General features: G+C 34.6%; 1 protein-coding gene across 2 annotated transcripts in view; it reads left to right on the forward strand.

The window, feature by feature from the left end:
- LOC133648161 (rho guanine nucleotide exchange factor 6-like) overlaps nt 1-23,331 on the forward strand; it is a 119,238-nt gene that overhangs the window by 1,815 nt on the left and 94,092 nt on the right. For both annotated transcript variants that reach the window (XM_062043943.1, XM_062043944.1), the window contains exon 2: nt 16,345-16,428. In XM_062043943.1, coding sequence (XP_061899927.1) covers nt 16,345-16,428 — 84 coding nt within the window. The remainder of the gene's footprint in view (nt 1-16,344; nt 16,429-23,331) is intronic.

The raw sequence follows: 23,331 nt of genomic DNA on the forward strand, positions 1-23,331 counted from the left end.
TGCATAGACATGTTGTAAGTGTACGCACCATGGCGCGCTACTGCCTACTGGCGCCGACGAGACGCGGGGCCGCCATCTTGGAGTGGTGATCCGCTCCACTCAGTGCAATTCATTTGGCAGGAGCAATGACATTTAATTCATCTGACCTCACTGAATACCAGAAATGTGGACGCGAGTCACATGACTTGGACTCGAGTCAAGAATTTGATGACTTTAGACTCGACTTGACAAAATGTAAAGAGACTTGCAACTCGACTTAGACTTTAACACAGTGGTTCTTAACCTTGTTGGAGGTACCGAACCCCACCAGTTTCATATGCGCATTCACCCAACCCTTCTTTAGTGAAAAATAAAATGTTTTTTTTTTCCAAATTCAAGACAAAGTTATAAGTTTTTGGTAACCCTTTAGTATGGGGAACATATTCTAAGTAACAAAAACTTAATTTAGAGTTATTTGGACACTAGGGGAACATATTCTATGTAACAAAGACTTAATTTAGAGTTATTTGGACACTAGGGGAACATATTCTAAGTAGCAAAGACTTAATTTAGAGTTATTTGGACACTAGGGGAACATATTCTAAGTAACAAAGACTTAATTTAGAGTTATTTGGACACTAGGGGAACATATTCTAAGTAACAAAGACTTAATTTAGAGTTTGGACACTAGGGTAACATATTCTAAGTAACAAAGACTTAATTTAGAGTTATTTGGACACTAGGGGAACATATTCTAAGTAACAAATACTTAATTTAGAGTTATTTGGACACTAGGGGAACATATTCTAAGTAACAAAGACTTAATTTAGAGTTATTTAGACACTAAGGGAACATATTCTAAGTAACAAAGACTTAATTTAGAGTTATTTGGACACTAGGGGAACATATTCTAAGTAACAAAGACTTAATTTAGAGTTATTTGGACACTAGGGGAACATATTCTAAGTAACAAAGACTTAATTTACAGTTATTTGGACCCTAGGGGAACATTCTAAGTAACAAAGACTTAATTTGGAGTTATTTAGACACTAAGGGAACATACTCTAAGTAACAAAGACTTCATTTAGAGTTATTTGGACACTAGGGGAACACATTCTAAGTAACAAAGACTTAATTTAGAGTTATTTGGACACTAGGGGAACATATTCTAAGTAACAAAGACTTAATTTAGAGTTTTTTGGACACTAGGGGAACATATTCTAAATAACAAAGACTTAATTTAGAGTTATTTGGACACTAGGGGAACATATTCTAAGTAACAAAGACTTAATTTAGAGTTATTTGGACACTAGGGGAACATATTCTATGTAACAAAGACTTAATTTAGAGTTATTTGGACACTAGGGGAACATATTCTAAGTAACAAAGACTTAATTTAGAGTTATTTGGACACTAGGGGAACATATGCTAAGTAACAAAGACTTAATTTAGAGTTATTTGGACACTAGGGGAACATATTCTAAGTAACAAAGACTTAATTTAGATTATTTGGACACTAGGGGAACATATTCTAAGTAACAAAGACTTCATTTAGATTATTTGGACACTAGGGGAACATATTCTAAGTAACAAAGACTTAATTTAGAGTTATTTGGACACTAGGGGAACATATTCTAAGTAACAAAGACTAAATTTAGAGTTATTTGGACACTAGGGGAACATTCTAAGTAACAAAGACTTAATTTAGAGTTATTTAGACACTAAGGGAACATATTCTAAGTAACAAAGACTTAATTTAGAGTTATTTGGACACTAGGGGAACATATTCTAAGTAACAAAGACTTAATTTAGAGTTATTTGGACACTAGGGGAACATATTCTATGTAACAAAGACTTAATTTAGAGTTATTTAGACACTAAGGGAACATATTCTAAGTAACAAAGACTAAATTTAGAGTTATTTGGACACTAGGGGAACATATTCTATGTAACAAAGACTTAATTTAGAGTTATTTGGACACTAGGGGAACATATTCTAAGTAACAAAGACTTAATTTAGAGTTATTTGGACACTAGGGGAACATATGCTAAGTAACAAAGACTTAATTTAGAGTTATTTGGACACTAGGGGAACATATTCTAAGTAACAAAGACTTAATTTAGATTATTTGGACACTAGGGGAACATATTCCAAGTAACAAAGACTTCATTTAGATTATTTGGACACTAGGGGAACATATTCTAAGTAACAAAGACTTAATTTAGAGTTATTTGGACACTAGGGGAACATATTCTAAGTAACAAAGACTAAATTTAGAGTTATTTGGACACTAGGGGAACATTCTAAGTAACAAAGACTTAATTTAGAGTTATTTAGACACTAAGGGAACATATTCTAAGTAACAAAGACTTAATTTAGAGTTATTTGGACACTAGGGGAACATATTCTAAGTAACAAAGACTTAATTTAGAGTTATTTGGACACTAGGGGAACATATTCTATGTAACAAAGACTTAATTTAGAGTTATTTAGACACTAAGGGAACATATTCTAAGTAACAAAGACTAAATTTAGAGTTATTTGGACACTCGGGGAACATATTCTAAGTAACAAAGACTTAATTTAGAGTTATTTGGACACTAGGGGAACATATTCTAAGTAACAAAGACTTAATTTAGAGTTATTTAGACACTAAGGGAACATATTCTAAGTAACAAAGACTTAATTTAGAGTTATTTGGACACTAGGGGAACATATTCTAAGTAACAAAGACTTAATTTAGAGTTATTTGGACACTAGGGGAACATATTCTAAGTAACAAAGACTTAATTTACAGTTATTTGGACACTAGGGGAACATTCTAAGTAACAAAGACTTAATTTAGAGTTATTTAGACACTAAGGGAACATATTCTAAGTAACAAAGACTTAATTTAGAGTTATTTGGACACTAGGGGAACATATTCTAAGTAACAAAGACTTAATTTAGAGTTATTTGGACACTAGGGGAACATATTCTAAGTAACAAAGACTTAATTTAGAGTTTTTTGGACACTAGGGGAACATATTCTAAATAACAAAGACTTAATATAGAGTTATTTGGACACTAGGGGAACATATTCTAAGTAACAAAGACTTAATTTAGAGTTATTTGGACACTAGGGGAACATATTCTAGGTAACAAAGACTTAATTTAGAGTTATTTGGACACTAGGGGAACATATGCTAAGTAAAAAAGACTTAATTTAGAGTTATTTGGACACTAGGGGAACATATTCTAAGCAACAAAGACTTAATTTAGAGTTATTCGGACACTAGGGGAACATATTCTAAGCAACAAAGACTTAATTTAGAGTTATTTGGACACTAGGGGAACATATTCTAAGTAACAAAGACTTAATTTAGATTATTTGGACACTAGGGGAACATATTCTAAGTAACAAAGACTTAATTTAGAGTTTTTTGGACACTAAGGGAACATATTCTAAGTAACAAAGACTTAATTTAGAGTTATTTGGACACTAAGGGAACATATTCTAAGTAACAAAGACTTAATTTAGAGTTATTTGGACACTAGGGGAACATATTCTAAGTAACAAATACTTAATTTAGAGTTATTTGGACACTAGGGGAACATATTCTAAGTAACAAAGACTTAATTTAGAGGTATTTGGACACTAAGGGAACATATTCTAAGTAACAAAGACTTAATTTAGAGTTATTTGGACACTAGGGGAACATATTCTAAGTAACAAAGACTTAATTTAGAGTTATTTAGACACTAAGGGAACATATTCTAAGTAACAAAGACTTAATTTAGAGTTATTTAGACACTAGGGGAACATATTCTAAGTAACAAAGACTACATTTAGAGTTATTTGGACACTAGGGGAACATATTCTAAGTAACAAAGACTTAATTTAGATTATTTGGACACTAGGGGAACATATTCTAAGTAACAAAGACTTCATTTAGATTATTTGGACACTAGGGGAACATATTCTAAGTAACAAAGACTTAATTTAGAGTTATTTGGACACTAGGGGAACATATTCTAAGTAACAAAGACTAAATTTAGAGTTATTTGGACACTAGGGGAACATTCTAAGTAACAAAGACTTAATTTAGAGTTATTTAGACACTAAGGGAACATATTCTAAGTAACAAAGACTTAATTTAGAGTTATTTGGACACTAGGGGAACATATTCTAAGTAACAAAGACTTAATTTAGAGTTATTTGGACACTAGGGGAACATATTCTATGTAACAAAGACTTAATTTAGAGTTATTTAGACACTAAGGGAACATATTCTAAGTAACAAAGACTAAATTTAGAGTTATTTGGACACTAGGGGAACATATTCTATGTAACAAAGACTTAATTTAGAGTTATTTGGACACTAGGGGAACATATTCTAAGTAACAAAGACTTAATTTAGAGTTATTTGGACACTAGGGGAACATATGCTAAGTAACAAAGACTTAATTTAGAGTTATTTGGACACTAGGGGAACATATTCTAAGTAACAAAGACTTAATTTAGATTATTTGGACACTAGGGGAACATATTCCAAGTAACAAAGACTTCATTTAGATTATTTGGACACTAGGGGAACATATTCTAAGTAACAAAGACTTAATTTAGAGTTATTTGGACACTAGGGGAACATATTCTAAGTAACAAAGACTAAATTTAGAGTTATTTGGACACTAGGGGAACATTCTAAGTAACAAAGACTTAATTTAGAGTTATTTAGACACTAAGGGAACATATTCTAAGTAACAAAGACTTAATTTAGAGTTATTTGGACACTAGGGGAACATATTCTAAGTAACAAAGACTTAATTTAGAGTTATTTGGACACTAGGGGAACATATTCTATGTAACAAAGACTTAATTTAGAGTTATTTAGACACTAAGGGAACATATTCTAAGTAACAAAGACTAAATTTAGAGTTATTTGGACACTAGGGGAACATATTCTAAGTAACAAAGACTTAATTTAGAGTTATTTAGACACTAAGGGAACATATTCTAAGTAACAAAGACTTAATTTAGAGTTATTTGGACACTAGGGGAACATATTCTAAGTAACAAAGACTTAATTTAGAGTTATTTGGACACTAGGGGAACATATTCTAAGTAACAAAGACTTAATTTACAGTTATTTGGACCCTAGGGGAACATTCTAAGTAACAAAGACTTAATTTGGAGTTATTTAGACACTAAGGGAACATACTCTAAGTAACAAAGACTTCATTTAGAGTTATTTGGACACTAGGGGAACACATTCTAAGTAACAAAGACTTAATTTAGAGTTATTTGGACACTAGGGGAACATATTCTAAGTAACAAAGACTTAATTTAGAGTTTTTTGGACACTAGGGGAACATATTCTAAATAACAAAGACTTAATTTAGAGTTATTTGGACACTAGGGGAACATATTCTAAGTAACAAAGACTTAATTTAGAGTTATTTGGACACTAGGGGAACATATTCTATGTAACAAAGACTTAATTTAGAGTTATTTGGACACTAGGGGAACATATTCTAAGTAACAAAGACTTAATTTAGAGTTATTTGGACACTAGGGGAACATATGCTAAGTAACAAAGACTTAATTTAGAGTTATTTGGACACTAGGGGAACATATTCTAAGTAACAAAGACTTAATTTAGATTATTTGGACACTAGGGGAACATATTCTAAGTAACAAAGACTTCATTTAGATTATTTGGACACTAGGGGAACATATTCTAAGTAACAAAGACTTAATTTAGAGTTATTTGGACACTAGGGGAACATATTCTAAGTAACAAAGACTAAATTTAGAGTTATTTGGACACTAGGGGAACATTCTAAGTAACAAAGACTTAATTTAGAGTTATTTAGACACTAAGGGAACATATTCTAAGTAACAAAGACTTAATTTAGAGTTATTTGGACACTAGGGGAACATATTCTAAGTAACAAAGACTTAATTTAGAGTTATTTGGACACTAGGGGAACATATTCTATGTAACAAAGACTTAATTTAGAGTTATTTAGACACTAAGGGAACATATTCTAAGTAACAAAGACTAAATTTAGAGTTATTTGGACACTAGGGGAACATATTCTATGTAACAAAGACTTAATTTAGAGTTATTTGGACACTAGGGGAACATATTCTAAGTAACAAAGACTTAATTTAGAGTTATTTGGACACTAGGGGAACATATGCTAAGTAACAAAGACTTAATTTAGAGTTATTTGGACACTAGGGGAACATATTCTAAGTAACAAAGACTTAATTTAGATTATTTGGACACTAGGGGAACATATTCCAAGTAACAAAGACTTCATTTAGATTATTTGGACACTAGGGGAACATATTCTAAGTAACAAAGACTTAATTTAGAGTTATTTGGACACTAGGGGAACATATTCTAAGTAACAAAGACTAAATTTAGAGTTATTTGGACACTAGGGGAACATTCTAAGTAACAAAGACTTAATTTAGAGTTATTTAGACACTAAGGGAACATATTCTAAGTAACAAAGACTTAATTTAGAGTTATTTGGACACTAGGGGAACATATTCTAAGTAACAAAGACTTAATTTAGAGTTATTTGGACACTAGGGGAACATATTCTATGTAACAAAGACTTAATTTAGAGTTATTTAGACACTAAGGGAACATATTCTAAGTAACAAAGACTAAATTTAGAGTTATTTGGACACTCGGGGAACATATTCTAAGTAACAAAGACTTAATTTAGAGTTATTTGGACACTAGGGGAACATATTCTAAGTAACAAAGACTTAATTTAGAGTTATTTAGACACTAAGGGAACATATTCTAAGTAACAAAGACTTAATTTAGAGTTATTTGGACACTAGGGGAACATATTCTAAGTAACAAAGACTTAATTTAGAGTTATTTGGACACTAGGGGAACATATTCTAAGTAACAAAGACTTAATTTACAGTTATTTGGACACTAGGGGAACATTCTAAGTAACAAAGACTTAATTTAGAGTTATTTAGACACTAAGGGAACATATTCTAAGTAACAAAGACTTAATTTAGAGTTATTTGGACACTAGGGGAACATATTCTAAGTAACAAAGACTTAATTTAGAGTTATTTGGACACTAGGGGAACATATTCTAAGTAACAAAGACTTAATTTAGAGTTTTTTGGACACTAGGGGAACATATTCTAAATAACAAAGACTTAATATAGAGTTATTTGGACACTAGGGGAACATATTCTAAGTAACAAAGACTTAATTTAGAGTTATTTGGACACTAGGGGAACATATTCTAGGTAACAAAGACTTAATTTAGAGTTATTTGGACACTAGGGGAACATATGCTAAGTAAAAAAGACTTAATTTAGAGTTATTTGGACACTAGGGGAACATATTCTAAGCAACAAAGACTTAATTTAGAGTTATTCGGACACTAGGGGAACATATTCTAAGCAACAAAGACTTAATTTAGAGTTATTTGGACACTAGGGGAACATATTCTAAGTAACAAAGACTTAATTTAGATTATTTGGACACTAGGGGAACATATTCTAAGTAACAAAGACTTAATTTAGAGTTTTTTGGACACTAAGGGAACATATTCTAAGTAACAAAGACTTAATTTAGAGTTATTTGGACACTAAGGGAACATATTCTAAGTAACAAAGACTTAATTTAGAGTTATTTGGACACTAGGGGAACATATTCTAAGTAACAAATACTTAATTTAGAGTTATTTGGACACTAGGGGAACATATTCTAAGTAACAAAGACTTAATTTAGAGGTATTTGGACACTAAGGGAACATATTCTAAGTAACAAAGACTTAATTTAGAGTTATTTGGACACTAGGGGAACATATTCTAAGTAACAAAGACTTAATTTAGAGTTATTTAGACACTAAGGGAACATATTCTAAGTAACAAAGACTTAATTTAGAGTTATTTAGACACTAGGGGAACATATTCTAAGTAACAAAGACTACATTTAGAGTTATTTGGACACTAGGGGAACATATTCTAAGTAACAAAGACTTAATTTAGATTATTTGGACACTAGGGGAACATATTCTAAGTAACAAAGACTTCATTTAGATTATTTGGACACTAGGGGAACATATTCTAAGTAACAAAGACTTAATTTAGAGTTATTTGGACACTAGGGGAACATATTCTAAGTAACAAAGACTAAATTTAGAGTTATTTGGACACTAGGGGAACATTCTAAGTAACAAAGACTTAATTTAGAGTTATTTAGACACTAAGGGAACATATTCTAAGTAACAAAGACTTAATTTAGAGTTATTTGGACACTAGGGGAACATATTCTAAGTAACAAAGACTTAATTTAGAGTTATTTGGACACTAGGGGAACATATTCTATGTAACAAAGACTTAATTTAGAGTTATTTAGACACTAAGGGAACATATTCTAAGTAACAAAGACTTAATTTAGAGTTATTTGGACACTAGGGGAACATATTCTATGTAACAAAGACTTAATTTAGAGTTATTTGGACACTAGGGGAACATATTCTAAGTAACAAAGACTTAATTTAGAGTTATTTGGACACTAGGGGAACATATGCTAAGTAACAAAGACTTAATTTAGAGTTATTTGGACACTAGGGGAACATATTCTAAGTAACAAAGACTTAATTTAGAGTTTTTTGGACACTAGGGGAACATATTCCAAGTAACAAAGACTTCATTTAGATTATTTGGACACTAGGGGAACATATGCTAAGTAACAAAGACTTAATTTAGAGTTATTTGGACACTAGGGGAACATATTCTAAGTAACAAAGACTTAATTTAGATTATTTGGACACTAGGGGAACATATTCCAAGTAACAAAGACTTCATTTAGATTATTTGGACACTAGGGGAACATATTCTAAGTAACAAAGACTTAATTTAGAGTTATTTGGACACTAGGGGAACATATTCTAAGTAACAAAGACTAAATTTAGAGTTATTTGGACACTAGGGGAACATTCTAAGTAACAAAGACTTAATTTAGAGTTATTTAGACACTAAGGGAACATATTCTAAGTAACAAAGACTTAATTTAGAGTTATTTGGACACTAGGGGAACATATTCTAAGTAACAAAGACTTAATTTAGAGTTATTTGGACACTAGGGGAACATATTCTATGTAACAAAGACTTAATTTAGAGTTATTTAGACACTAAGGGAACATATTCTAAGTAACAAAGACTAAATTTAGAGTTATTTGGACACTCGGGGAACATATTCTAAGTAACAAAGACTTAATTTAGAGTTATTTGGACACTAGGGGAACATATTCTAAGTAACAAAGACTTAATTTAGAGTTATTTAGACACTAAGGGAACATATTCTAAGTAACAAAGACTTAATTTAGAGTTATTTGGACACTAGGGGAACATATTCTAAGTAACAAAGACTTAATTTAGAGTTATTTGGACACTAGGGGAACATATTCTAAGTAACAAAGACTTAATTTACAGTTATTTGGACACTAGGGGAACATTCTAAGTAACAAAGACTTAATTTAGAGTTATTTAGACACTAAGGGAACATATTCTAAGTAACAAAGACTTAATTTAGAGTTATTTGGACACTAGGGGAACATATTCTAAGTAACAAAGACTTAATTTAGAGTTATTTGGACACTAGGGGAACATATTCTAAGTAACAAAGACTTAATTTAGAGTTTTTTGGACACTAGGGGAACATATTCTAAATAACAAAGACTTAATATAGAGTTATTTGGACACTAGGGGAACATATTCTAAGTAACAAAGACTTAATTTAGAGTTATTTGGACACTAGGGGAACATATTCTAGGTAACAAAGACTTAATTTAGAGTTATTTGGACACTAGGGGAACATATGCTAAGTAAAAAAGACTTAATTTAGAGTTATTTGGACACTAGGGGAACATATTCTAAGCAACAAAGACTTAATTTAGAGTTATTCGGACACTAGGGGAACATATTCTAAGCAACAAAGACTTAATTTAGAGTTATTTGGACACTAGGGGAACATATTCTAAGTAACAAAGACTTAATTTAGATTATTTGGACACTAGGGGAACATATTCTAAGTAACAAAGACTTAATTTAGAGTTTTTTGGACACTAAGGGAACATATTCTAAGTAACAAAGACTTAATTTAGAGTTATTTGGACACTAAGGGAACATATTCTAAGTAACAAAGACTTAATTTAGAGTTATTTGGACACTAGGGGAACATATTCTAAGTAACAAATACTTAATTTAGAGTTATTTGGACACTAGGGGAACATATTCTAAGTAACAAAGACTTAATTTAGAGGTATTTGGACACTAAGGGAACATATTCTAAGTAACAAAGACTTAATTTAGAGTTATTTGGACACTAGGGGAACATATTCTAAGTAACAAAGACTTAATTTAGAGTTATTTAGACACTAAGGGAACATATTCTAAGTAACAAAGACTTAATTTAGAGTTATTTAGACACTAGGGGAACATATTCTAAGTAACAAAGACTACATTTAGAGTTATTTGGACACTAGGGGAACATATTCTAAGTAACAAAGACTAAATTTAGAGTTATTTGGACACTAGGGGAACATATTCTAAGTAACAAAGACTTAATTTAGAGTTATTTGGACACGAGGGGAACGTATTCTAAGTAATAAAGACTTAATTTAGAGTTATTTGGACACTAGGGGAACATAACCTAAGTAACAAAGATTTGATTTAGAGTTATCTGGACACTAGGGGAACATATTCTAAGTAACAAAGACTTAATTTAGAGTTTTTTGGACACTAGGGGAACATATTCTAAGCAACAAAGACTAAATTTAGAGTTTTTTGGACACTAGGGGAACATATTCTAAGTAACAAAGACTTAATTTAGAGTTATTTGGACACTAGGGGAACATATTCTAAGTAACAAAGACTTAATTTAGAGTTTTTTGGACACTAGGGGAACATTGTAAGTAACAAAGACTTATTTTAGAGTTATTTAGACACTAAGGGAACATATTCTAAGTAACAAAGACTTAATTTAGAGTTATTTAGACACTAAGGGAACATATTCTAAGTAACAAAGACTACATTTAGAGTTATTTGGACACTAGGGGAACATATTCTAAGTAACAAAGACTACATTATGAGTTATTTGGACACTAGGGGAACATATTCTAAGTAACAAAGACTTAATTTAGAGTTTTTTGGACACTAGAGGAACATATTCTAAGCAACAAAGACTTAATTTAGAGTTATTTGGACACTAGGGGAACATATTCTAAGTAACAAAGACTTAATTTAGATTATTTGGACACTAGGGGAACATATTCTAAGTAACAAAGACTTAATTTAGAGTTATTTGGACACTAGGGGAACATTCTATGTAACAAATACTTAATTTAGAGTTATTTAGACACTAGGGGAACATATTCTAAGTAACAAAGACTTAATTTAGAGTTATTTTCAGGGTTAGGGCCAGGGTTAGAGGATTAGGGTTATAATAAGGCCATGCTGAATAAGGCATTAATAAGTACTTAATAATGACTAGTTAAGAGCCAATATGTTACTATTTTGCATGTTAATAAGCAACTAATTAATGGTGAATATGTTCCCCATACTAAAGTGTTACCATGTTTTTTTTACTGGTGCACAAAATGAAGCGTGCATGAACATCACCTTGTTCAAACAACAAAACCAACACAGTGCATAAACTCACAACAAATGACACACCTGCAAATCAGTGTGACTTCTGCTGTTGTCGTATCCGTAATACGTCGATAGGGAGAAGTTTGTATTTACACGATGAGTCGGGTGTGTCTTGACCTCCGCCGAACCCCTGAGCCCGACTCACCGAACCCCTAGGGTTCCATCCAACCCAGGTTAAGAACCACTGCATGGAGCGCTACTGCCTACTGGCGCTGACGAGACGCGGGGCCGCCATCTTGGAGTGGTGATCCGCTCCACTCAGTGCAATTCATTTGGCAGGAGCAATGACATTTAATTCATCTTACTTCACTGAATACCACTGATTTTCACCCGCTTTTTTGTTATACATGTAGCTAGGGCTGTGCGATATGGCCTTTTATTAATATCTCAATATGTTTAGGCCATATCGCGATACACCATATATATCTGGATATTTTGCCTTAGTCTTGAATGAACACTTGATGCATATAATCACAACAGTATGATGATTCTATGTGTCTACATTCAAACATTATTCCTCATACTGCATTAATATATGCTACTTTTAAACTTTCATGCAGAGAGCGAAATCACAACTAAAAGTGTATTTATGAAACGGTTATTAATTAGATGTTGACATGCGGAGTTTCAAGCACTCCTCATTCTCTAGCAGGTGACTTTTCAAATGATGCTACAAATTAGCAGTAATGCTACTTTTTGTATCAATGCTTTCCCCCCACACTTGACATATTACGCTTGTCTGTTCGACATTTTCCCGCTTGAAGCCAAACCACCGCCAGACGATGGACCCCCTGCTGTTTTTCTTGGGAATTAATTCTTCCTTCATTTGTTACCAGATTCACACCTTCTTTCTCTCGTATTAGCACTCGCACCTCTCCGCTAGCATCACAGCTAACGTTACCCATGCTGCTACCTCTCTGCTCCGCGAGGGCGTATGACGTATGTGACGTATGTAAGAAGGTGCGCTTGTTTTATGTCTCTGTGAGAAGGAGAGACAAGAAAGAGTGAGAAACAGCTGTAGTGTAATGCCTGCAGCTAAAAACAACTGCGTGAGAACGTATACTCCAATATGACCATATAGTCATTTTCTACAACGCACAGAGACAAACCCGCGATATATCCAGTATATCGATATATATCGCCCAGCCCTACGTGTAGCTATGATAAAGGACACATGTTTTATTATTCATAGTTTGCTTAACAATCAGAATATTCTTATATGCTATAAGTCAGTGTTTTTCAACCTTTTTTGAGCCAAGGCACATTTTTTGTGTTGAGAAAATGCGGAGGCACACCACCAGCAGAAATCATTAAAAAACGAAACTCAGTTGACAGTAAAAAGTTGTTGTCGCAATTGTTGGATATGACTTTAAAGCATAACCAAGCATGCATCACTATAGCTCTTGTCTCAAAGTAGGTGTACTGTCACCACCTGTCACATCACACCCTGACTTATTTGGACTTTTTTGCTCTTTTCCTTTGTGTAGTGTTTTACTTCTTGTCTTGCGCTCCTATTTTGGTGGCTTTTTCTCTTTATTTGGTATTTTCCTGTAGCAGTTTCATGTCTTCCTTTGAGCGATTTTTCCCGCATCTACTTTGTTTTAGCAATCAAGAATATTTCAGTTGTTTTTATCCTTCTTTGCGGGGACGTTGTTGATTGTCATGTCATGTTCGGATGTACTTTGTGGACGCCGTCTTTGCTCCACAGTAAGTCTTTGCTGTCGTCCAGCATTCTGTTTTTGTTTACTTTGTAGCCAGTTCAGTTTTAGCTTCGTTCTGCATAGCCTTCCCTAAGCTTCAATGCCTTTTCTTAGGGGCACTCACCTTTTGTTTATTTTTAGTTTAAGCATTAGACACCTTTTTACCTGCACGCTGACTCCCGCTGTTTCCGACATCTACAAAGCAGTTAGCTACCTGCTGCCACCTACTGACATGGAAGAATATTACACGGTTACTCTGCCGAGCTCTAGACAGCACCGACACTCAACAACAACACATCATTTGCAGACTATAATTACTGCTTTGAAAAAAATATTTTTAACCCAAATAGGTGAAACTAGATAATCTCTCACGGCACACCAGACTGTATTTCACGGCACACCAGTGTGCCGCAGCACAGTGGTTGAAAAACACTGCTATAAATCACCAGACGTCCGAGATCAAAACTGGGAATATAATCCCAGAGAAAGGGGTAAAAAACGGTCATCTATTTTTAAGTCAAGTCAACTGTCAGTTTAGCATCTTTGTTTTCTACCTGTCAACTGTCAGTTTAGCATCTTTGTTTTCTACCTGTCAACTGTCAGTTTAGCATCTTTGTTTTCTACCTGTCAACTGTCAGTTTAGCATCTCTGTTTTCTACCTGTCAACTGTCAGTTTAGCATCTTTGTTTTCTACCCGTCAACTGTCAGTTTAGCATCTTTGTTTTCTACCTGTCAACTGTCAGTTTAGCATCTTTGTTTTCTACCTGTCAACTGTCAGTTTAGCATCTTTGTTTTCTACCTGTCAACTGTCAGTTTAGCATCTTTGTTTTCTACCTGTCAACTGTCAATTTAGCATCTTTGTTTTCTACCCGTCAACTGTCAGTTTAGCATCTTTGTTTTCTACCTGTCAACTGTCAGTTTAGCATCTTTGTTTTCTACCTGTCAACTGTCAGTTTAGCATCTTTGTTTTCTACCTGTCAACTGTCAGTTTAGCATCTTTGTTTTCTACCTGTCAACTGTCAGTTTAGCATCTTTGTTTTCTACCTGTCAACTGTCAGTTTAGCATCTTTGTTTTCTACCTGTCAACTGTCAGTTTAGCATCTTTGTTTTCTACCTGTCAACTGTCAGTTTAGCATCTTTGTTTTCTACCTGTCAACTGTCAGTTTAGCATCTTTGTTTTCTACCTGTCAACTGTCAGTTTAGCATCTTTGTTTTCTACCTGTCAACTGTCAGTTTATCATCTTTGTTTTCTACCTGTCAACTGTCAATTTAGCATCTTTGTTTTCTACCTGTCAACTGTCAATTTAGCATCTTTGTGTTCTACCTGTCAACTGTCAGTTTAGCATCTTTGTTTTCTACCTGTCAACTGTCAATTTAGCATCTTTGTTTTCTACCTGTCAACTGTCAGTTTAGCATCTTTGTTTTCTACCTGTCAACTGTCAGTTTAGCATCTTTGTTTTCTACCTGTCAACTGTCAGTTTAGCATCTTTGTTTTCTACCTGTCAACTGTCAGTTTAGCATCTTTGTTTTCTACCTGTCAACTGTCAGTTTAGCATCTTTGTTTTCTACCTGTCAACTGTCAGTTTAGCATCTTTGTTTTCTACCTGTCAACTGTCAGTTTATCATCTTTGTTTTCTACCTGTCAACTGTCAATTTAGCATCTTTGTTTTCTACCTGTCAACTGTCAATTTAGCATCTTTGTGTTCTACCTGTCAACTGTCAGTTTAGCATCTTTGTTTTCTACCTGTCAACTGTCAATTTAGCATCTTTGTTTTCTACCTGTCAACTGTCAGTTTAGCATCTTTGTTTTCTACCTGTCAACTGTCAGTTTATCATCTTTGTTTTCTACCTGTCAACTGTCAATTTAGCATCTTTGTTTTCTACCTGTCAATTTAGCATCTTTGTGTTCTACCTGTCAACTGTCAGTTTAGCATCTTTGTTTTCTACCTGTCAACTGTCAATTTAGCATCTTTGTTTTCTACCTGTCAACTGTCAGTTTAGCATCTTTGTTTTCTACCTGTCAACTGTCAATTTAGCATCTTTGTTTTCTACCTGTCAACTGTCAATTTAGCATCTTTGTTTTCTACCTGTAAACTGTCAGTTTAGCATCTTTGTTTTCTACCTGTCAACTGTCAATTTAGCATCTTTGTTTTCTACCTGTCAACTGTCAGTTTAGCATCTTTGTTTTCTACCTGTCAACTGTCAGTTTAGCATCTTTGTTTTCTACCTGTAAACTGTCAGTTTAGCATCTTTGTTTTCTACCTGTCAACTGTCAATATAGCATCTTTGTTTTCTACCTGTCAACTGTCAATTTAGCATCTTTGTTTTCTACCTGTCAACTGTCAGTTTAGCATCTTTGTTTTCTACCTGTCAACTGTCAGTTTAGCATCTTTGTTTTCTACCTGTCAACTGTCAGTTTAGGCTGCTCGCCGGCTCCTCATCACCACTTCAAGATGGCGGCCCAATTTCTCGCGTCACAGCAGCCAATGCTGCGTCTTACTTATAACATGTCTATGGTTTCTTGCCTGGTAAAGATGGCGTCAAAACAGGAAGTGCATGACGACCATACAGGAAATCGGTGTTTTTTAAGCGTGTCTTCGGAATTGTGGTCTACATTTCTCTTTTTTTCCAAGCACGGTTTCGTAATTAGTTACAAAGACGCACATCTTGCCATTTTATAGCGGGACATTTCGCGCGGGATTCCGACGCATTTGAACGCTAACGTCAGTGTTTTAGTTTGAAAGTCTTACACACAGGCGGATGTTTGGGTCCGACAATGCTAACTTTGCGCTTCAGTAATCGTTTATGTTTCCACGAAGGGGACGCAGACAAGCTCCATATTTCATCAACTGGCGTTACAATAACCGGACTTTAAAGACCAACGAGTTCACCCAAATGCTGCCGGGGGCCATTAGGGAGCGTGTAAAAAGTGTCCTCACACACATTTGTATTCTTGTGTGTGTTTGTGCTCTCAGTACTGCTCGGATCCCCGAAGCGAAGCTGACTGCATCGGAAACATTCGGGAGTTTTTACGAGGATGTTCGTCCTTGAAAGTGGAGGTAAGTTTCTATGCACTTTTTTAAAATGTTTTATATCTCCGGGACTTAGTTGCCTTTTGTTGTTGTTTCACTCCACGTCCATGTGTAGCAGACACAAATACACAAGGCGACATTTCTTTTATTTATTTATTTTTATTTATTTACCTCCTTCATTGATGTGCATTTTTGATCAATAGACAATTAAACTTTAGCAACAGAACACATATTTACACACTTATGCTTGAGAAGGAAGAGGATGAAGAATATCTTATATTTCCTGCCCCCTTCAACATAATAAGTACCGTATTTTTCGGACTATAAGTGGCAGTTTTTTTCATAGTTTGGCCGGGGGGTGCGACTTATACTCAGGTGCGACTTATGTGTGAAATGATGAACACATTAGCGTAAAATATCAAATAATATTATTGATCTCATTCACGTAAGAGACTAGACGTATAAGATTTAATGGGAAGTAGCAATTGTTTGGTAAACGTATAGCATGTTCTATATGTTATAGTTATTTGAATGACTCTTACCATAATATGTTACGTTAACATACCAGTTGGTTATTTATGCCTCATATAACGTACACTTATTCAGCCTGTTGTTCACTATTCTTTAGACATTTTAAATTGCCTTTCAAATGTCTATTCTTGGTGTTGGCTTTTATCAAATAAATTCCCCCCAAAAATGCGACTTATACTCCAGTGCGACATAGATATGTTTTTTTTCCTTCTTTATTATGCATTTTCGGCCGGTGCGACTTATACTCTGGTGCAACTTATACTCCGAAAAATACGGTACTTCATGGATAGCCCAGGGGCCGTACTTATCAAGCTTCTTAGAGTGCCATTTTACACTTAAGTCCTGGGGCCGTACTTATCAAGCTTCTCAGAATTACTCCTAAGAAGTCTGCTAAGAGTTGACTTAAGAGTAAATAAATTCTTCGCTGAAAGCTGCACTTAAAAGTTAGTTATCAAGCGTCTTACTCACACTTTCAGCGAAGTGTAGGACTGAATCTTAAGTGTCACACTCAGAGCTGAATTACGACATTACTATGTGCCGTAAATGGAATTTTAGGTGACGTCATTTCTGTGTCCATAGAAATGACCAATCACGGAAGGGAATCCGTTGTCTAAGAATAAAGAAATATCTTGGACATATTTAAGTGGACAATGGGAGTGTATATTTTGACAATAAACAACAAAATAATACAAAACAAACTAGTCCCCGCCGGCACTCACGCTACCGCTCCCTCTCTTCTGTCGCCCACACACTCACTGACGTCACTCACCTCACGGCCACACACATACGCTACTGTCATAACATTTTCTTTCCAATTCATTAATTAGGCAACTAATTTGAAACTGGTGTGGGTGGCTCTATATATACTAGCCCACTGCAGACACATGCAGAAATCAACATGGAATCGAAAAGTATTAAATCTGTGACAAAAATAATACCCGCTCTGTCCAAACGATACCGTTTGATCAGCTGCTCGTCATCAAACAAATCCAGAACATCGTTCCGCTCCCTGAATGTTCGCGCACGTCTCTCTCGCCTCAGTGCCATCCCCTGCTGGCAACTCCTAACCACTTAAGACACCTCTGAAGGTCTCTTAAATATCGTGGAGAGTAGGAGTGATTCTTAGACTTAAGAACGTTGATAAAAAGCTTTTATTCTTAAGTTTGAGAGTAGGACTAAATTTCGCAAATTCTCAGGACTTAAGTGTAAAATGGCACTCTAAGAAGATTGATAAGTACGGCCCCTAAAAATTTGCGAAATTTAGTCCTACTCTCAAACTTAAGAATAAAAGCTTTTTATCAACGTTCTTAAGTCTAAGAACCACTCCTACTCTCCACGATATTTAAGAGACCTTCAGAGGTGTCTTAAGTGGTTAGGAGTTGCCAGCAGGGGATGGCACTGAGGCGACAGAGACGTGCGCGAACATTCAGGGAGCGGAACGATGTTCTGGATTTGTTTGATGACGAGCAGCTGATCAAACGATATCGTTTAGACCAGGGGTCGGCAACCCAAAATGTTGAAAGAGCCATATTGGACCAAAAATACAAAAACAAATCTGTCTGGAGCCGCAAAAAATTAAAAGCCATATTAAATGTGTCATGAGATGTACATTTAATTAAGAGGACTTAAAGGAAACTAAATGAGCTCAAATATAGCTACAAATGAGGCATAATGATGCAATATGTACATATAGCTAGCCTAAATAGCATGTTAGCATCGATTAGCTTGCAGTCATGCAGTGACCAAATATGTCTGATTAGCACTCCACACAAGTCAATAACATCAACAAAACTCACCTTTGTGCACTCATGCACAACGTTAAAAGTGTGGTGGACAAAATGAGACAGAAAAAGAAGTGGCATAAAACACGTCCTAGAAAGTCGGAGAAAGTTATACATGTAAACAAACTATACGGTGAGTTCAAGGACCGCCAAAATAGCAATGAGCAAATTCAGAGCCAGGAGTATCTCTTAAGCAACTAATACAATAATATATATTAAATAATAATACATTAACATAAAAAAAGTAAGGCAAATTGAGCCACAATAACTTAACAGCACCATAGGCTCAGTAGGCAGAGATTACAAAGGAAAATAACAAGTTAGCCCTTACGCAAACCATCAACTGATAGGTGTGGGCTGCACCTGGGAACACACTGATTGGTGTTTCTATGCATGCGTGAGTGTGTGTGTGTGTGTGTGTGTGTGTGTGTGTGTGTGTGTGTGTGTGTGTGTCTATGAGGCTGCAGTGTGTTAATAAATTATACCCACACGATGTACATTTGACAGTGATTCATAGCAGGGAAGCTAACATCAGCCTACGGTCACAGCCAAAATATCTACTAACATTACTTACCGCCATGTGCTTCCTCAAATTTGACGTTGAGTTCATGTAAGCTGAAATGTCCACTTGTTTGGGGAGACACATATGACAACGCATTACATAACTGTTTTTTTTTGCTTGTCTGAAGCGTGAACATGGATTTGATGTGAGGCCAGGGGTGTTCTTCCTCTTCTGGTTGACGCGAAGCGTTCGTTGTTGTCTCTGCCATTGTTGTTGTTGTTGTTGTTGTTGTTTGCCGCTGAAACTTTATGTGCAGTTAATCATGTGACCGCCTGGCTCTGTTTGATTGGTGAAAGGGAGTCAAACGTCACCAGTGGCTGCGTTTGATTGGTGAAACGCAGGCATGCGATAGATCCGACTTTGAAGGTCTGTCTGACAAAGCAAAACAAACAAAGCGTCACCTTGACGTAGGAAGTCAAGGTGAGGTCGGCGGCTAGCGCGGCTAGCGCGGCTAGCGCTCCAACAAAGTCCTCCTGGTTGTGTTGCTGTAGTCCGCTGCTAATACACCGATCCCACCTACAACTGTCTTCTTTGCAGCCTTCATTGTTCATTAAACAAATTGCAAAAGATGTCCAGAATACTGTGGAATTATGAAATGAAAACAGAGCTTTTTGTATAGGATTCTACGGGGTACCATAACTTCCGTTACTCTGACTTCGTCACGCGCATACGTCATCATACTGCGACGTTTCAGCCGGATATTTCCCGGGAAGTTTTAAAAGTCACTTTATAAGTTAACCCGGCCGTATTGGCATGTGTTGCAATGTTAAGATTTCATCATTGATATATAAACTATCAGACTGCGTGGTCGGTAGTAGTAGGTTTCAGTAGGCCTTTAAATGTAACGGAGTAAATGTAGCGCGTTACTACCCACCTCTGCATGTCTGTAACTTTACTAGCTCCTGTAGTTTCACATAAGCCGAAACAAGTGTTAAATAATTGTAAAACTTCTGTGTATTTCACTGACTTGGTTGAGACTGCTGACAGAGCACAGCATATCATAGCAACACCAGGAGCCACCCGATTGGACGCTCAGTTGCTACAGTCAAGGATGTTTTTTTTGTTACCGGTTACGTTAAGATTCTGGACTAATAATAAGGCTATCTGGTTTTTTTTTTTTTTTTATGCAAAAGACTGTCATAATTATGACAGCCCATCACATTGTGTTCATGTGCCGCCGCTACACGTAAACAAAGACACTATCGGCATGGAACAATCACAAATAAGGAAGCAACGCCACACCGAAGTTTGTATCAGCAATATTTCCTCCTAGTTCCTCGAAATCAGGCACACTAATATGAGTTGTTGTCAACCTGATAAGAACACGCTTTGCTCAGCTGTCCAGTAATCCACCCACCAATTATAATCCACTCGGAGTAGTGAAAATTAGAGATGTCCGATATTATCGGCCGATATATGCGTTAAAATGTAATATCGGAAATTATCGGTATCGTTTTTTTTATTATCGGTATCGTTTTTTTTGTTGTTGTTTTTTTTTTAAATAAATTAAATCCACATAAAAAACACAAGATACACTTACAATTAGTGCACCAACCCAAAAAACCTCCCTCCCCCATTCACACTCATTCACACAAAAGGGTTGTTTCTTTCTGTTATTAATATTCTGCTTCCTACATTATATATCAATATATATCAATACAGTCTGCAAGGGATACAGTCCGTAAGCACACATGATTGTGCGTGCTGCTGCTCCACTAATAGTACTAACCTTTAACAGTTAATTTTACTCATTTTCATTAATTACTAGTTTCTATGTAACTGTTTTTATATTGTTGTTCTTTTTTATTCAAGAAAATGTTTTTAATTTATTTATCTTATTTTACTAATTTTTAAAAAAAGTACCTTATCTTCACCATACCTGGTTGTCCAAATTAGGCATAATAATGTGTTAATTCCACGACTGCATATATCGGTTGATATCGGTATCGGTAATTAAAGAGTTGGACAAAATCGGAATATCGGATATCGGCAAAAAGCCATTATCGCACATCCCTAGTGAAAATGTTAGTCTTTTTATTTATATAATGCTTACAACACAGACACAAATACATCAGTAGCTGTCGACACTCAATATGGCTTCCGGTCCGCCATTCAAATATGTCTGTGTGCAACATAAACACAAATAACTATTCCTATTGTTCCCACCTAACATGCTAATTGATTGTATTGACTTTAGGGCTGCAACTAACGATTCATTTGATAATCGAATAATCTGTCGATTATTACTTCGATTAATCGATTAATAATCGGATAAAATAGACAAACTACATTTCTATCCTTTCCAGTATTTTATTGAATTTTATTATATTGTTGTACTTTCTTTTTTATTCAAGAAAATGTTTTTAATTGATTTATCTTATTTTACAAATTTTTAAAAAAAGTACCTTATCTTCACCATACCTGGTTGTCCAAATTAGGCATAATAATGTGTTAATTCCACGACTGCATATATCGGTTGATATCGGTATCGGTAATTAAAGAGTTTCACAATATCGGATATCGGCAAAAAGCCATTATCGGACATCCCTAGTGAAAATGTTAGTCTTTTTATTTATATAATGCTTACAACACAGACACAAATACATCAGTAGCTGTCGACACTCAATATGGCTTCCGGTCCGCCATTCAAATATGTCTGTGTGCAACATAAACACAAATAACTGTTCCTATTGTTCCCACCTAACATGCTAATTGATTGTATTGACTTTAGGGCTGCAACTAACGATTAATTTGATAATCGAATAATCTGTCGATTATTACTTCGATTAATCGATTAATAATCGGATAAAATAGACAAACTACATTTCTATCCTTTCCAGTATTTTATTGAATTTTATTATATTGTTGTACTTTCTTTTTTATTCAAGAAAATGTTTTTAATTGATTTATCTTATTTTACAAATTTTAAAAAAAAGTACCTTATCTTCACCATACCTGGTTGTCCAAATTAGGCATAATAATGTGTTGATTCCACGACTGCATATATCGGTTGATATCGGTATCGGTTGATATCGGTATCGGTAATTAAAGAGTTGGACAATATCGGATATCGGCAAAAAGCCATTATCAGACATCCCTAGTGAAAATGTTAGTATTTTTATTTATATAATGCTTACAACACAGACACAAATACATCAGTAGCTGTCGACACTCAATATGGCTTCCGGTCCGCCATTCAAATATGTCTGTGTGCAACATAAACACAAATAACTATTCCTATTGTTCCCACCTAACATGCTAATTGATTGTATTGACTTTAGGGCTGCAACTAACGATTCATTTGATAATCGATTAATCTGTCGATTATTACTTCGATTGATCGATTAATAATCGGATAAAATAGACAAACTACATTTCTATCCTTTCCAGTATTTTATTGAATTTTATTATATTGTTGTACTTTCTTTTTTATTCAAGAAAATGTTTTTAATTTATTTATCTTATTTTACAAATTTTTAAAAAAAGTACCTTATCTTCACCATACCTGGTTGTCCAAATTAGGCATAATAATGTGTTAATTCCACGACTGCATATATCGGTTGATATCGGTATCGGTATCGGTAATTAAAGAGTTGGACAAAATCGGAATATCGGATATCGGCAAAAAGCCATTATCGGACATCCCTAGTGAAAATGTTAGTCTTTTTATTTATATAATGCTTACAACACAGACACAAATACATCAGTAGCTGTCGACACTCAATATGGCTTCCGGTCCGCCATTCAAATATGTCTGTGTGCAACATAAACACAAATAACTGTTCCTATTGTTCCCACCTAACATGCTAATTGCTTGTATTGACTTTAGGGCTGCAACTAACGATTAATTTGGTAATCGATTAATCTGTCGATTATTACTTCGATTAATCGATTAATAATCGGATACAATTGACAAACTACATTTCTATCCTTTCCAGTATTTTATTGAAAAAAACAGCATACTGGCACCATACTTATTTTGATTATTGTTTCTCAGCTGTTTGTACATGTTGCCGTTTATAAATAAAGGTTTATTTAAATAAATAAATAAATAAA

The sequence above is a fragment of the Entelurus aequoreus genome, linkage group LG04 (assembly GCF_033978785.1).
Source record: "Entelurus aequoreus isolate RoL-2023_Sb linkage group LG04, RoL_Eaeq_v1.1, whole genome shotgun sequence".
NCBI classification, from domain to species: domain Eukaryota; kingdom Metazoa; phylum Chordata; class Actinopteri; order Syngnathiformes; family Syngnathidae; genus Entelurus; species Entelurus aequoreus.